Source organism: Pygoscelis adeliae, unplaced genomic scaffold (assembly GCF_000699105.1).
Source record: "Pygoscelis adeliae isolate BGI_AS28 unplaced genomic scaffold, ASM69910v1 Scaffold89, whole genome shotgun sequence".
Taxonomy (NCBI): domain Eukaryota; kingdom Metazoa; phylum Chordata; class Aves; order Sphenisciformes; family Spheniscidae; genus Pygoscelis; species Pygoscelis adeliae.
Window position 1 is genome coordinate 586,370 of NW_008825559.1, and position 15,762 is coordinate 602,131.

At 51.1% G+C, this 15,762-nt stretch overlaps 1 protein-coding gene across 1 annotated transcript; it reads left to right on the forward strand.

Moving 5' to 3' along the window:
* The first annotated feature begins 238 nt into the window (after nucleotides 1-238).
* On the forward strand, nucleotides 239-13,288 carry EPT1 (ethanolaminephosphotransferase 1 (CDP-ethanolamine-specific)). The gene is made up of 9 exons (XM_009332346.1): nucleotides 239-303; nucleotides 622-730; nucleotides 3,926-4,000; nucleotides 4,477-4,739; nucleotides 6,717-6,825; nucleotides 8,670-8,718; nucleotides 9,712-9,892; nucleotides 10,720-10,902; nucleotides 13,071-13,288. Exons 1-9 carry the CDS (start codon nucleotides 274-276, stop codon nucleotides 13,134-13,136), a joined length of 1,065 nt encoding a protein of 354 aa, XP_009330621.1. The 5' UTR covers nucleotides 239-273; the 3' UTR covers nucleotides 13,137-13,288.
* Nucleotides 13,289-15,762: the final 2,474 nt, after the last annotated feature.

Here is a 15,762-nt window from a genome sequence, read left to right on the forward strand (position 1 = left end):
TGAGAGCTGCCTCTCTGGGTCTGTGGACAGTGTCGCTGGAGCTGGTGGGTGCTTTTCGGGTTGTTTAGCACCATCCCTGGTGAGACTCCATCCTTGACCCAAGCGTTCTTGCAATGCCAAGACTTGGGTAGCTGGTGTCCTCACAGAAAACTCAATATTCAGGATCTCTGGCTTTTTGCAAGTGTTGGTGGAACCCTAACTATTGCTTTTTGTTTTTCCCCTTGTCGTTCACAGTACAGTGCCGTGGACAGCAACCCCCTGTCTCTGTACGTCATGCATCCCTTCTGGAACACGATAGTGAAGGTGAGACCTTGTCCTGCCCTGAGTGGGATAGCAAAACTCCAGTCACCACAAAGTCTTCTCTGTAAAACTCTCAGCTGAAAAGCCCTGCTTCGTTTGTGGTGCAACTAATTACAAAGGGCGCTGCCTTCCAGCCTGCCCCCAGCTCACTGCATTGCAGCCTAAAGCTTCCTGCTGCCCTGTGATATGCCAGATGCAACTAAGCGGTGTTGTCTAACACCCAGAGGATTGTAACCAGGTCTCTGCCATGGCTGGGAGCAGTGCGTGGTCCTTATTACATGTTTTAATGAGTTCATGTGTTCTTTTGCTGCTTTCCCATAGATCTTCCCTACCTGGCTGGCCCCAAATTTGATAACGTTTTCTGGCTTCCTGCTGCTTGTCTTCAACTTCTTCCTCATGGCATACTTCGACCCTGACTTTTATGCTTCTGGTAAGGCTGCCTGTTCCTGTTCGGATGTGAAGCATCAGAGTGGTGAAATCTGTCACCTCCTCTGCCGTGACTTCTGGTGCTCATTGATAAGGCCTCTCAGTCTGGGCCTTCCCAGAGGCAGTGGCTGTGCCAGAGGAGGGACAGAGCTGAGGGGTTGAACTCGCTGGGCTTCATGATGAGGACTTGTCCGAGTACGACACCTTCCCTCTGGCTGCTGGGTGGATGTTGAGCCTGGCTGGCAGCGTGTGGGCAAGGGAGGAGGAAACAGCTGAAATCTTGAGTAGTAATTGGCTCTGCCTACAGAGTAGAAAAGAAGCCAGTGCCCTCATTTTAAAATCTGGCAGGGTTATGTGGGAAACTGCTTCCCTGAAGTTAGCAGGTAGAGCCTTGTTCTTTGTATCCCAGCTAATTGCCCTTTGTACAAAAACATGCCAGCACCATGTTCAGACTAAAAGAGGCAAAATCCTCTTTCTCAGTTTCACCATTCTGCATAAGGCAAGGATGTGCACAGCTTTAGACTTTTTAACAGTACCCATAGAATCACGGAATGGTTTGGGTTGGAAGGGACCTCTAAAGGCCATCTAGTCCAACCCCCCTGCCGTGGGCAGGGACATCTGCAACTAGAGCAGGTTGCTCAGAGCCCCGTCCAACCTGACCTGGAATGTTTCCAGGGATGGGGCATCCACCACCTCTCTGGGCAACCTGGGCCAGTGTCTCACCACCCTCAGCGTAAAAAATGTCTTCCTTCTATCTAGTCTGAATCTCCCCTCTTTCAGTTTAAAGCCATTCCCCCTTGTCCTGTCGCAACAGACCCTGCTAAAAAGTCTGTCCCCATCTTTCTTGTAAGCCCCCTTTAAGTACTGACAGGCTGCAATAAGGTCTCCCCGGAGCCTTCTCTTCCCCAGGCTGAACAACCCCAACTCCCTCAGCCTTTCTCCATAGCAGAGGTGTTCCAGCCCTCTGCTCATCCTCGTGTCCCTCCTCTGGACCCGCTCCAACAGGTCCGTGTCTTTCCTGTGCTGAGGACCCCAGAGCTGGAGGCAGTGCTGCAGGGGGGGTCTCACCAGAGCAGAGCAGAGGGGCAGAATCCCCTCCCTCGCCCTGCTGGCCATGCTGCTGGTGATGCAGCCCAGGATACGGTTGGCCTTCTGGGCTGCGAGCGCACATTGCCGGCTTGTGTCCAGCTTTTCACCCACCAGTACCCCCAAGTCCTTCTCGGCAGGGCTGCTCTCCATCCCTTCGTCCCCCAGCCTGGATTGATACCGGGGGTTGCCCTGACCCACGTGCAGGACCTTGCACTTGGCCTTGTTGAACCTCATGAGGTTCACACAGGCCCACTTCTCCAGGCTGTCCAGGTCCCTCTGGATGGCATCCCGTCCCTCTGGCGTGTCGACCACACCACTCAGCTTGGTGTCATCTGCAAATTTGCTGAGGGTGCACTTGATCCCACTGTCTATGTCATTGACGAAGATATTAAACAGCACCGGTCCCAGTACGGACCCCTGAGGGACAGCACTTGTCACTGGTCTCCATCCGGACATTGAGCTGTTGACCACTACCCTTTGGATGCGACCATCTAACCAATTCCTCACCCACCAAACAGTCCACCCATCAAATCCGTATCTCTCCAGTTAGAGAGAAGGATGTTGTGGGGGACCATGTCAAAGGCCTTACAGAGGTGCAGATAGACGACATCTGCAGCCCTTCCCATGTCCACTGGTGCAGTCACTCCATCACAGAAGGCCACTAGGTTGGTCAGGCAGGACTTGCCCTTGGTGAAGCCCCGCTGGCTGTTCCGAATCACCTCCCTGTCCTCCATGTGCCTTAGCAGAGCTTCCAGGAGGATCTGTTCCATGATCTTCCCAGGCACAGAGGTGAGGCTGACAGGTTGGTGGTTCCCAGGGTCCTACCCATGTTCGTCTGTTCGTGAATCTGAAGGTTCAGTTGTGTCCCCTTCCTCATGGGGGTGTCCCAGGGAAAAGATTACTTTCAGTCACTTATCGATAGCTTCCTCTCTATATTTTTCCCTCCCTTTGCCCTGCCAGGTTTGGTTTAGGTTGCTCGGAAGAGTCCGTCTTGTTCTTCTAAAACTGGGCCAATCATCAAAACACAGTTAAGTGGGGAAAAATGCTGGTTTCTTGGGATTGTCTTTATTGGTAGGTAGGCAAGTACTGTTTTCAATATGCCAGGCTTTCAAAAGCTCGGGTGGCATCAGTGGCTGTTAGCTAAGACTTGGATTGTGTTTTGGTCCATGAGCCATAGGAAGAAAAGCTGACAGTAGTAGCTCAGGGAAGGAAGCTCAGTGTGAGAATCCCCAGGACATCAGATGTCCAGAAACTTGGGCTCTGCCAAAGGGATGGTGAAGCTCATGCTTTGGGACCCTTTTGTACATACATGTTATGCATGTCCTGGTTGGAAAGACAATTTTTCATTTTGCTGGTGAGGCCTCCAGAAGCTTGTGCCTTTCCTCCTCGTTGGATGGTTTTGTAGACGTGATGCCCTCCATTTGCTGCTGGGAAGGCACCAATCTGCTGCTCTAAGGAAACGGGAGGTGGTATTTCATGGAATCATTGCTCCCCCTAGGAGACCTCCATGTGCCCTCCTGCGAGGCTGCTGCCAAGAAGCCGTGCCTCTTCCTGCTTTTTTTCAAACGCACCTTTGGGCTCCCCGAGTTGCAGACAGCTAAGCTGGCTATCTGCCAAAACAACATTGGAGGAGGTGGAGGTGTTATTAAGGAGGAACTCTGTTTCAATTGGCAGGATGCAGACTGGAGACTGGGAGGGGAATCCTGGCATGTTTCTGCAGGGGCAGGGTGTTGCCACGTCTCAGAGAGGTTCTGCTCGATGCTCTGTGAGCAAGTGATTGAGGAGAGTCTGATCTGCACACGCTTCTGTGTCATGCATTTGGGCTACAGTTGCTTGCTGCCATCACCAGTTCTTAGATCCCATGACCCTGGGGAGCTGGGGACAGAGGACAACTATGTCCTGGAAAGCAAAGTTCTCGGTGACCTGGTTGCACATGCTGTTGTGGAACAGCTCTGCCATCACGTCCTGGCAAGCTAACATCTCAGTTTCACTGTTTGAGTAGTGTAGGTGCTTTGTCTTGGTCAGCTGCTGGTCCTTGTTGCTGTGCCTCTTGTGCCAAAATAAACCCATTGAAAGTACATACTGACTCGGGTCTTTCTGATCTCTGCAGCTCCTGATCACCAGCATGTTCCGAACGGAGTGTGGGTCATTGTGGGTCTCCTCAACTTCATTGCCTATACGTTAGGTAAGACTTTATCTGGTTGATTGTGGGGGTTCGTGTCTGTTGTCTGTTCATGCTGCGGCTGCATGTCGTCTTATCTCCGAGCCCATTGAGAAATTTTTGATTCTGGGCTTCTGCCATGCACTAATCCAATTGCTGCTCGGGCTGCTAGAGCAGCTTCTGGGAGCTGCTTTGCAAAGTGGCTAGAAGGAAGTCCCAGAGCAGCTGATGTGAAAGGAGAATGCTGGAACTGACTTTGAGACGAATTGTGAAATTCTGTCTTCAATCTGCTTTAAATAAACCTAATCTCATCAGACTTTATTGTATTTTTTCAGTCTCAAGTAGAGCAGGGGGGTGGGAAGTGCGCTCCCCGTTAGAGGATGGAGGCAGTGAAAGCTGCTGTTCACTGGCCGCGCGCACTTCGTGAGCTGCAAACTGGCCCATTGCTTTGTGTGGGGGTGTCCAGGAGAACTCCCCATTTCTCCTTGTTCTCTTCCCAGATGGCGTTGATGGGAAACAGGCTCGCCGGACTAACTCCAGCACGCCCCTGGGAGAGCTCTTTGATCATGGCCTGGACAGCTGGGCGTGCGTGTACTTTGTCGTGACAGTCTACTCCACCTTTGGACGGGGCTCCACGGGTGTCAGTGTCTTCGTTCTCTACCTCCTCTTATGGGTGGTCTTGTTTTCATTCATCCTCTCCCACTGGGAGAAGTATAACACAGGGATCCTCTTCCTGCCCTGGGGATATGACATCAGCCAGGTGGTAAGTACACGCCGCAGCCGCTGCTCGGCTTCAGCTGGAGCTCAATAAAGCTTGTCGGAGAACAAGTCTGATGAGGAGCGGCTGAGGGAGCTGGGGTTGTTCAGCCTGGAGAAAAGGAGGCTGAGGGGAGACCTCATTGCTCTCTACAACTACCTGAAAGGAGGTTGTAGCGAGGGGGGGGTCGGTCTCTTCTCCCAAGGAACAAGCGATAGGACGAGAGGAAACGGCCTCAAGTTGCACCAGGGGAGGTTTAGATTGGACGTGAGGAAAAATGTCTTTACTGAAAGAGTGGTTAAACCTTGGACCAGGCTGCCCAGGGAAGTGGTGGAGTCACCGTCCCTGGAGGTATTTAAAAGACGTGTAGATGAGGCGCTTAGGGACATGGTTTAGTGGGCATGGGGGTGTTGGGTTGATGGTTGGACTCGATGATCTTAGAGGTCTCTTCCAACCTTAATGATTCTATGATAAACTTGCTAGTGTGCCTGGGGTGCAGTAGTGCCCACTGAGGTGTGCGAGGGATGCATACAGCTCTGCTACGTGTCCAAAGCCTTGTAAATCTGTCACTGCAGTGCTCTCTGGAAGTGGGTGTCTTCAGCCTGTCTCCAAGCATTGTGGAAGCGGAGAGCTTTCCAAGAGTGCTTGCGTGACTTTGAGCTATAATTGCTTTAATGAGCCGGGGTCATGTGGCACTAGTGTTTGATTGCTCAAAACCATTAAATCCAAGGAGGTTTGTGCGGTGTGGCTTTTATTTTGTTCCGAGTAGCTTTTGTAGATGGACTATCCACAAAAAACGAGGCTTGAAGAATGGATATTGCCTTGTGTTTCCCCTGGCTGGTTTCTGCTGTCCCAAGATGCATCTTTTGGCCACCTAAATCGTTGCTGTAATTAGTTTCCTGCATTAAACCAACGTGGGTATGTTCAAGGCTAGAAGTTCGGGGTGCCTTTTGGCACTAGCAGGATGCTTGCCAAAATGTAGCAGAGTAACTAATTGGCATGTTAATCACTGTGCCTGGAGCAAAGGTTCCTGGGGAGGTGCCCCTCTGTGCGTGGTAACTGGGCAGCGGATGTCGAGCCTGAGGGTGATGGACCCTTTGGTATGTTGGCACGTCCGTCGCTCATTAAGGGCTCCTCTGCAGGAAGCTCTTTCTGAAGAGCCCATCAGAACCGGGAGCAAGCTCTGGATGATACAGTTCACCTTTACTGCTGGCAGCCGTCCTTCCTAGCCAGGGTGCAGTCTCACAGCACCGCGCAGCACACAGTACTCCTTTATCTTCTGGCTTATCAGATGCTGGGTGGGAAATGCAACAAGTTGGAAGCAGAGTGCAATTAATGCCGCCGCATTAATTGCAATAATCATCTCTGCTAGTAAAAGGAGAGCGTAGCTGGTCCCCTCTGACTGTACTCTGACCACTTTCTCCAGAAGCATTGCTTAACCCTAATGCTTTCGCATCTCTGCCTGTTGCAGAAAGGCAGGGGTGGAGGGCTAAGCTGCCCTGCAGCGTGCTTCACCCAGCTTCAGGGTTACTATTAAAACTGAAATACCCCTCGTTAGCTTTTTCCCTGTAATTGCTTCAGCAGACGGATAAGAAAAGGGTCCCTGAACAAACCCTTCAGGGTCACTGCAAGTTGTAGTACAAAACCTCTCTCTCGTGCTTCCAGCATCTCGTGAGTTCAAGCTGTGCGAGGGCATCTTTGCTCCCGCTGCGAGGAGCAACTCCTGGTCGTACCCTTCTCAGCAGCTCAGCTACTACGCTTACTAGACCTGGTCTCGTAACGCGGGATGTTTGTGGATTTTTTTTTTGGTATTTTTCTCCTTCCTGCCGGTGGGGAGAACTGAACGTGATGTAGCTTAGAGCGTACTTCTCAAGCTGCCTTTCCCTGAAGCTGCCTGGCACACGCGTTGCGCTGCCGGGTCGGGTGCTGCCAGACTTGTTTGTCCGGTTGCTCACTGCCTGCTTGTCCTGTGCTTTCTTTCAGACCATTTCAATTGTCTACATAGTGACAGCCATTGTGGGAGTTGAGGCCTGGTATGCACCTTTCCTGTTTAATTTCTTATATAGAGACCTATTCACTGCAATGATTATTGGTAAGAAACTCCATGTTGAAGCCTGTCTTTTAAACTCCACCTTTTTAACGAAACCCAATGTCTTAATTATATGATAACACTGTTCTGTTTGCTGTAATGAAAACTCCTGTAGGCTGTTATTGAAGTGACTAATTGAGGGTGCCTTTCCCAGGATTTCAAACTATTGTTGAACTACTGCATAGTTACTTTGGAGGAGTTAACTCCAGCCTGCCTGGGTCTGTGTTGACCAAAAGAGAAAGGACGCGGAGCGCTGCGCTCATGCCTCAGATATATTTTTGTGCCAGTCCTGAGGGTATAGGTGCATGCTGCTGCTCGGGGGATCGGCCCCCGCGCTGCCTACCTGGGGCTGAGGGTTTGTGTGGACAGACACAGAATGATTCCTGGCCTGGAGCGGCGTAGAGTGGGCAGACGAGAGTGGCTGAGGGTTGTGGCTGCTGCTTGGGGCCGGGTGTGCCAGGGTGCTGGGAAGCAGCTGGAGCCGAGCACCGGCTCCTGGACGCTAAACAGGAGACTCCCTCGTGCCTGGGACCTGCGAGCGTGTGAAAACGCGCCTCCTCCAAATAGCTGTGTTGCCCAAGCGCTGGGGCTGCGGGCATCGCGTCGCCCGGGGGCAGCACAGTTTGTTTTTAGCGAGAGCCATGGGGTTTTTAGGGGATAAAACGCAGCCCAGTGCATGGGTGGGTGCTGGGAGCCGGCGGCCAGCGGCCCTGCAGCGTGGCCGGGGCAGGACCCAGAGCCCAAACGCTGCGCAGGAGCCTGGGGCTGCTGCAGGAGGGAGGTTACAGCCACGGAGGTGGGGATAAGCACTCCGCTGCTTGGAGATCCTGCCCTCCATCCACCCATCTAAAAATTAAATAAAGTAAAATTAAATAAAAGCCCAGCCTTTCTCTCCAGTCAGAACAAGCCACTGCAAAGGGGAGGCTAATGCAGGTGAAGCTTAGTGGGGGAGGGCTGTCTTCGCTTAATGAAATTCGGCTTATTCAGAAGTTTTTGCTTAGTTGAATTTTTCTTAGTCTGTGTCCCTTTCTTTAGAGGTTAATTGTAACTACTTAATTTCAAATCAGTATGTCTTGAATTGTTAACGTTAAATCTAATGCACTTAATCAGGTGGATATGCTGAGCTTTCCTTTGGCAGCCGTACAGCTTAACATATGAATAATAAATGCACTTTTCCTATGTGAAAAATAGAGCACGATGCCTACATTGGCTGGATTTGTGCACTTGGAGAGGAGCTGGGTTATTAAAAGCAGGAATATTTATAGCTCTGTTAAAATACCTAGTGCTATATAAACATGGAAGGAGTTGTGATAGACTCCCGGGTTTGAGTGTAGCAGGTGATATTCCCTATTGAGGTCTAAATTTTTTCAAAGTTATTTAGACTCTTTGTATCATTTGTCAAGTTAAATGACAAGAACTTTTTTGCACAATGGGAACTGAAAATGCTTGCTCACAGTGGGAGAAACAGAAAATGGGTTTTATTATGAAGATTAAAACTGTTGTGCGCAGCCATGTCACTTGTGGAGTTTGAACTCACCTCATGTCTCATTAAAGACAGTATTATAATTAAACTTTGTAACTGTTTAAAGCATAGTACTGGGCTCATTAATGCACCTTTTTAAAATTAAAATGTCTTTAATTTATAGCAGACCTTAACTTGTAATTACAGCTCTTGGACCAGAATTATGAGCACCTACTTTTAAACGTGCCGAGCTATTCTCGGTGCACCTCTGAGCTATTTTTGTTGCAAGCAACTTAAACCAGAGCACAACCACCTGCCCGTTCGTGGGCTGCACGTGATGGTCTCCTTCTGTCGTGGGGCAGTAACGCGGCTCTTTCTCTTCCAGCCTGTGCGCTCACTGTGACGCTGCCGATGAGCCTCTATAACTTCTGCAAGTAAGTTTCTCTGTCCTCAAGTCTCCCTCCCTGCATTAGCACCTTTGCAAGAGCCCCCAAAGCCTTTTAGAACTTGGTTTCCTTGGTAGTTTTGAGACGACTGTTTTCAGTGTGTGTCGTGGTTTAACCTCGGTTGGCAACTAAGCACCACGCAGCCGCTCGCTCACCCCCCCCCCCCCCCCCCCCCCGATGGGATGGGGGAGAGAATTGGAAAAGCATGTGAGAAAAACTTGTGGGTTGAGATAAAAACAGTTTAATAATTGAAATAAAATGATAATGATAATAATATGATAATAGTAATAATACACAAAACAAGTGATGCACAGTACAATTGCTCACCACCCGCCGACCGATGCCCAGCCAGTCCCCGAGCAGCGGCCCCCCCCCGGCCAGCTTCCCCCAGTTTCTGTACTGAGCATGACGTCCAATGGTATGGAATGTCCCTCTGGCCAGTTTGGCTGTGCCCCCTCCCAGCTCCCTGTGCATCAGTCGGTAGAGCATGGAAAACTAGAAAGTCCTTGGCCAGTGTAAGCACTACCTAGCAACAACTAAAACATCGGTGCCTTATCAATGTTGTTCCCATCCTAAATCCAAAACACAGCACTGTACCAGCTCCTAGGAAGGAAATTAACTCTATCCCTGCCGAAACCAGGACAGTGTGGCAAAGTGGCTCTGACACACCAGAAGGTCCCAGTTTGCGGGGTGCACTGGGAGGAGTGGGCTGGCAGCCTGCTCAGCAGGGTCTTGGAGAAGAGCCCCCAGCTTTTGTAGGCTTGTCCCGTTGGTCACAACCCAGAGAGCCAGACAACCAGGAGTTTTTTGAGTTGACAATGAAAGGGGGCATCTTCCTCGTCTGACTGTGGTTGTGATTGGTATCAGCAGTTTTGAGTAGCGGAATGGCCAGTGAGATTTTGCAGCCCCCTCCTGAAGGCAGGGACCAGGTGTTTCTCAGCTGTGGTTCTGTGTATTTTCATTTCTTTGCTTGTGTTTCAGGGCCTATAAAAATAACACCTTGAAGCACCACTCTGTGTATGAAATCATGCTGCCACTGGTATCCCCAGTGTTGCTGTTCCTGCTCTGCACCACGTGGATCTTCATGTCCCCGACGGACATCCTGGAGGTCCATCCTAGACTCTTCTATTTCATGGTTGGAACAGCCTTCGCTAACATTTCTGTAAGCAGCTTTTGCTTTACGCTCCAATTTATCCCCTGGGGAGCGTGAAGCCTGCCAGGGCGCTTGGGAGGCAGGAAGAAAAAGACCAGCTCAAATGTGAGGAGAGAAGGGAGATGCGAAGATTAACTTAACAGCTTTTCTATTTTGCTATGATTGAAACAACAAACAGGAAAGTAGACGGGGTTTGGGGCCTGCGAGTTTTGTGCTGCAGCTCTCACTCTTGAGAAACTAGAGAATTAGTTAAATTGAGGGTGTTTACACATGCATGCGTCCTCTGTGTTGTGAATAGCAAACTGCTAGTACGAAAGGAGTTCCTGCTTCCTTTTTTTTGGATAAATTTAAAATGTGGGGGACTAAAGCTTTTGTCAAAATCCGATTTAGCTGCATGTTGCATCTGTGCTTGCTTGAGACCTTAGCAAAGGCGCCTGTGCTCGTCACCTGAGACATGTGGCTGAGCAGCTCTGTGTGTCCATGCCCTGGGTCCAGCAGCTCACGCTGCTGCTTGGCAGGATTTTCTGCTGATCGTGGAGGTAACGCTGGTAAGGCTCCGTCAGCTCAAGGGAACTCCTTTTTCCTTTAAAGATGCCCTTGATGCCTGTTTCCCTATTACCTTTGAGCCCCATGAGGCTTTGCTCTGTGTCCCCCACAGGAATTCTCATGCAAAGAAAGGTCCTGAGTGAGAAACTCAGGGAAGCTGCATGATGGTAGTTGTAAGCGCAGACGATAGGTACATGTACATGTGTGACCGTCCTCTCTGCACTGCGGACAGCTCTGGGCTTGCAGAGTTGATAGCGGGTGCAAGCTCTGACAGCTTTCTCTTCCTGCAGTGCCAACTGATCGTCTGTCAGATGAGCAGCACGCGCTGCCAGCCTCTGAACTGGATGCTGCTCCCCATCGCGGCGGTGCTCTTCACGGTGGTGTCCGGGTTCGCGCCGAACAGCGAGACGCTTCTCCTCTACTTGTTAACTGCTTTCCTCACCCTGGCGCACATCCACTACGGAGTGGTCGTGGTAGGTGAACTCAGCACGTGGGCTTCGGGCTCGGCTGTCGTCCTCTGGCTGCAGGCTCTGCTTGGGTGCTGCTGCTGTTTGGGGCGGAGAATACTCCGCTGAAAAATGGGAATGTCAGTGGGAATGGCTCTCTGTGTCGTGCTGTCTGTGACCGTATGAAACTTGAGCTGCCTTCCTTGCGAGAGGCTTGTGCGGGCTGTCGCGTGGGTTTGAAGCGAGCCTCGCACAATGTGACGGGGGGCTGTTGTACCGGAGATTAGTCTGAAATAAATGCTCGCTTCTCTGCTGCCGTGTTCAACTCACCCTGGCTGCAGCTCAGAGACCAGCCTTGGATGTCAGCCAGCAAGGGTGACCCACACCCTTGGGCAGTGGGAAGGGCGGCTCCAGTAGATACCCAGAGCAGCAGATGCTGTGTCTGCGTGTTGGGCAGGAGTGCTTAATTTGGGAGTCTTAGCGTAAAATGTTAAACTGCTGTCGGTGTTGCTCTGGCTGATGAGTTCGATCTGCGGCCCTGCTGACGTGCCCTGCGCTGGGAGTCACTGGGAGAGCCGGGATGGAGGGGGGATGTCCCTGCTAGGGAACGTGGGGACGCTGCAGCTGCTCTACCTTCTCCCCTGCTGCAAGGGTTGTGTAGAGATCCAGGAACCAATTTGCCCCCCTTGCTCTGTGCCAGCTCTGCCTGACTCCCTGAGTTTTGATTAAGAGAGAAAACAAAGTCAGAGGAGACCGAGTCCCACTAGAAATGCCCCAGGAAGCCGCTGAGGAACTAGGGCGAGGGACCCCATGTCCCCTGCGGAGCTGGCTGCTGCCACGTGTGTATACCCTCCTTGGGAAGCCCTGTCCCCTGGGAACCCCAGCTCTTAATGTGGAGCCTCCAGAGTCGAGTTTGAACTGTAATTACAGTAAAGAAGTAATAGCCAGGTTGTCTTGTCTTTCCAATTAGTGTAATGAGGGTTCTATGCAAGCAGGATTTGGGTAGCTAAGAAGCTTAAATTTGGTCTTGGAGTTGCAGCTGGAGATGGGGGACTGACCAGATGGTGTAACCCTCTTGTCTGTCCAGGCTTGCCCATCCCCTGCAGTGAGCTTCTCAGTGCTCTGCTCCCCTAAGTTTATGTTCCCCTCATTTCCCCCCGCCTCCAGCTTTCCAAGGGCCCATCTGTGCAGTCTTCTCTTCCAGGATAAAAGAGCCTTTATTGAGCTGAAGAGCCTTTTAAGGCTCTGTGACTGGGACGTAATCCCAAACTGCTCTGAATTTGGGAGTAACGATTGGGAACAAACCCTCTGCCCTGACTCTGTGCCCAGCGCAGCCTCTGGTGCTGCTCAGCACTGCTCATTTTGGTTCTGCAGTGACTGTTACCTTGCAGTCACCAGATGCCGGTGCCACGCCATCTGTTTTACCCTCCTGCCTGCGATTCTCTGAACCGTGCCTGAAAGCTTGTTTCCCGGTGCAGCTCTCAGTCCTCTGTAGTTTTCTCATGTCCTCAAAAGAGGCAGTGGACCCTTCTTCGAAAGGCTGCTGTAAAAGGCATGTGATTATCCAAAACCTGGTGTTGGGTTCCCCTCCTCTCTGTAACCCTCCTGTGTGTGTCTTTATGGTCAATGCAAAGTACCCGACCCCTCGTTTAAATTGCAAATGGATTCAGGGAGCAATTTTTCACGTAGGTATCTGAGATTATCAGATTAATTTAAGCAAAATAATAAAAATATTGCTGGCAGGGGCAGAGAGGGAGCAGTACCGCAGGGTAAAATCCTGCGTGCCTGGGCTCAGGGCAGGCGTTTCTGACTCCTGCCCCTGCGGAGGGCAGGAACGGAGGTGAGCCTGCTCCCGGATAGACCAGGCTGTTACTTGGGAAGGTGCGGGAAGGGAGCAAGGCTGCACCTCGCGGGGCCAGGCGCCCGGCCGGCCCCAGCGTCGGGCTGGCACAGACAGGGCTCGGCTCCTGGGCAGGGCAGCCCGGCTGGCCCCATAGCACAAGACAGCGATTGCGGTCCAGACCTGCTGCGCCCGTGGGGAGCGTGTAGGGTGGGTAACGGTGGGGAAGGTGGGTGCGGGAAGGTGACAGGGGCTTTGTCGGCCACTACAGGGAACCGGTCTGGCGCTCTGCCCGCTCTCCTCCTCATCCCTCCGAGCCTCGCTAACCCGGTCCTGTTGTCTGCCTTGTCCCCAGGTGAGCCAGCTGAGCAGGCACTTCAATATACGGCCCTTCTCGCTAAAGAAGCCCACGCCAGATTGACTAGGAGTGGAGGAAGAGAAAATCGGCTTGCGGTCTGCAGAAGTACTGTAAATAACTGCTGCAAATACCTGTAAATACTTCAACCATCACCACAGACCTAAACCTATCCTCTGGACAGACATCAGGGCAAAGTATGCACGGTATCCGGTGCAGCCAGGGCAGGGCTGGTACGGGGCAGCCCCCGCTGCTGTTGGACGAATGCAAGCTTTTGGTTTTGGGTGAGACTGGACGAGGAGGGTAGCCTTTCAGGTCACTATTACTGTGTATTCGACCAGCTGAATGTTCCCAGCGAAACCTCAAACTCCAGCTCATGCTCAGGTAAAGCCGGTTGGGGATGCAAATGGCTTTACCTGAGCAAAGCATCTTGACCTGTCCCCGAAACCAACGTAACAGCTGATTTCGACAAGGTCAGGGGAACATCCTGGTGGTCGGGGGAGTTCCTGTCTGTCCCTAATCCTGCTAGACAGCCCTTCTCCTGGGCTGGTACTTAGGGAGCAGATGGTGACAGTTCTCCCACATTCTGTCCTGCCTTCCTGCATTCACCCATTTGGGCAAACACTTGCACCTTTTTTGTAAGAGGGGGAAAAAAAGAACACCACACAAAACTTCTAGTAATATTCTACTTGGGCGGGCTTAGAAAATCAGGGCTCAATTTCCTGTAAAAGTGGGAAGGCGGCTTCTGCCTCCCCTGCTCGAGCTGTGGGTACCTGGGACCACATCTCGACCGCATTCCTGTCTGTCTATGTGCATTCCCTGCCTGGGAGTGGGGTCTGGGCTCCGATCGGCAGCAGAAAGTCGCTTACACCAGCCTGTCTAACACAGAGCCAAACTCCCCCCTCTTCCTACCAGTATGAACTTGCTGTTGCAGGTCGGCTCTGCTGGGTCATTGCATGCTGCCTGAGCCTCTCCTTTTGTAGCAGCGCAGCCAGGCTCAGTCTGCGCATCGCCCTTCCCACCAGACCATCAACGGCAGCAAATCCACCGCTTAGAGAAGCACCTTAATAAGTGTTGTGTTGGTTGTGTGTGCACTTTCAGAAAGCTCACAGGCGTGTGTGTGGTGGGGTCCTTTCCAAATATCACTTTATTTTCAAAACCGTTGTCCCCAGCGGCTGCATGTCTCATCCAGGGATATATTTGTTTACTGTCCATCTGTAAAAGAAGTTTGCATTGATTTTTTTTTTTTTTCCAAACTTGTTTTTGTAATTGAGTTAGAGTGGGGTGGTGAAGACTGAATGCTGATTTTCTTTTCTGTTCACTTTATTTAATGAAGACCTGTGCTTGAATGAAGAGTGTAGCTTAAACCCAGGCTCTGGAAAGGCTGCATCCGGAAGCGAACAAGCACAGCAGATTGTGCATATGTAATCTACCATGGGAACAAAGTCGCTTATACACTGATTATTGTGCAACGTGGTTCGTAGAAGCTTGGTCACAGCATTTTCCTTCTGCAGGTGAAGACTCGTCCTGCTTTAGGAAACCTTCAAACTGTAACTACTATTTAATGCTTTTTCTTTTGTAAATTTGAATCATTGTCATGCAGACTATGAGACTTGAAATCCTGAGGCAAGCTCACGTGTTCACTGCGCGTGGGGTGCGACCGTGAGGGTTGCTCGGTCACGGTACGCCCTGCGAGGAGCGAGCTGGGTGCCGTTCGTCTGGGCTGACGTCGTGGGAGGGCTCGGCTGAACGGCTGTGTGCTCGTGTGTCTGCACGGCTGCGACGTGTCTGGGAAGGGTGGCTAGTCTGGGAGAGGGGGCAAATGGTTTTCAGAGTTTATTTAATAAAGTAGCTTACTCCTATATATTTTACTGACGTTGTACAGAAAAAAAAAAACCCTAAGTGTACAAAAGAATTGGGCTGCGCTTGAATTTTTGACTCTTGCTATTTAATGAAATAAAATTATGAAGGGAGATAAACTTTAAGTCATGCTCGCACAAGAATTACAGGGAATCTTAAAATGGGATGCAACACTTACCTATAGGATGTGTTCAGATAGCAAAATTGTGCTAGCAGCACTGACAACAAGTGGAGGTGGGATGATTTCCTTTCTAGTTGTGTGTTTGCAGGACGAGGGAATAACTGAGCCGTTCCCCCGGGCTTTCAGCTGAGCTCCGGGGTCCCAAGCCTTGTCCTGTCTCTTCCCCCTAGCATTACTGGGCCAGTGAGAATGCTGTGAGAAGCTGTCTGATCTTAAATCTTAGGATGTCACTTTGTCTCCGTAATACACAGTTTGTCTGTTGTCTCACCTAGCTGTGAGCTGGTGCGCTTCTGCAGCACGTAATGCACCCTGAAAATCCCCTTTGTGAAGTCACAAACCTGTGGAAGCAGGGCTTCCTCTCTCAAATCCTGCAAGTACTCGTCGTGCTGTAGGAGAAAGACCTCCCTTAAAAACTGGAACCGCTTCCTATCTGCACAGGCTTTATCTTTGGAGAGTCCTGGATTTTTGGTGCCTTAATTTATTGCACCTTGAAACTAGAAAAATATCTCCTTAAATCAGTGCTGGAAAACAGGCTCCCTTGTCTCACAGTGCCACCAGGCTTGTGGCAGAGCGAGGAGAGAGCAGACCTGATCTCGGCGCACATGCGAGACTGTTCCCGACTCGTGCTGCTGCGAAGCTGGGGGGGTGGGG

What these genes read in the sequence shown, in the direction of transcription:
- EPT1 (XM_009332346.1), top strand. Translation starts at nt 274, where the DNA reads ATGCATCCCTTCTGGAACACGATAGTGAAG. An exon ending in TCTGGAACACGATAGTGAAG is followed by an intron (nt 304 to 621) that starts GTGAGACCTTGT and finishes GCTTTCCCATAG; the next exon opens with ATCTTCCCTACCTGGCTGGC. An exon ending in GATATGACATCAGCCAGGTG is followed by an intron (nt 4,740 to 6,716) that starts GTAAGTACACGC and finishes GCTTTCTTTCAG; the next exon opens with ACCATTTCAATTGTCTACAT.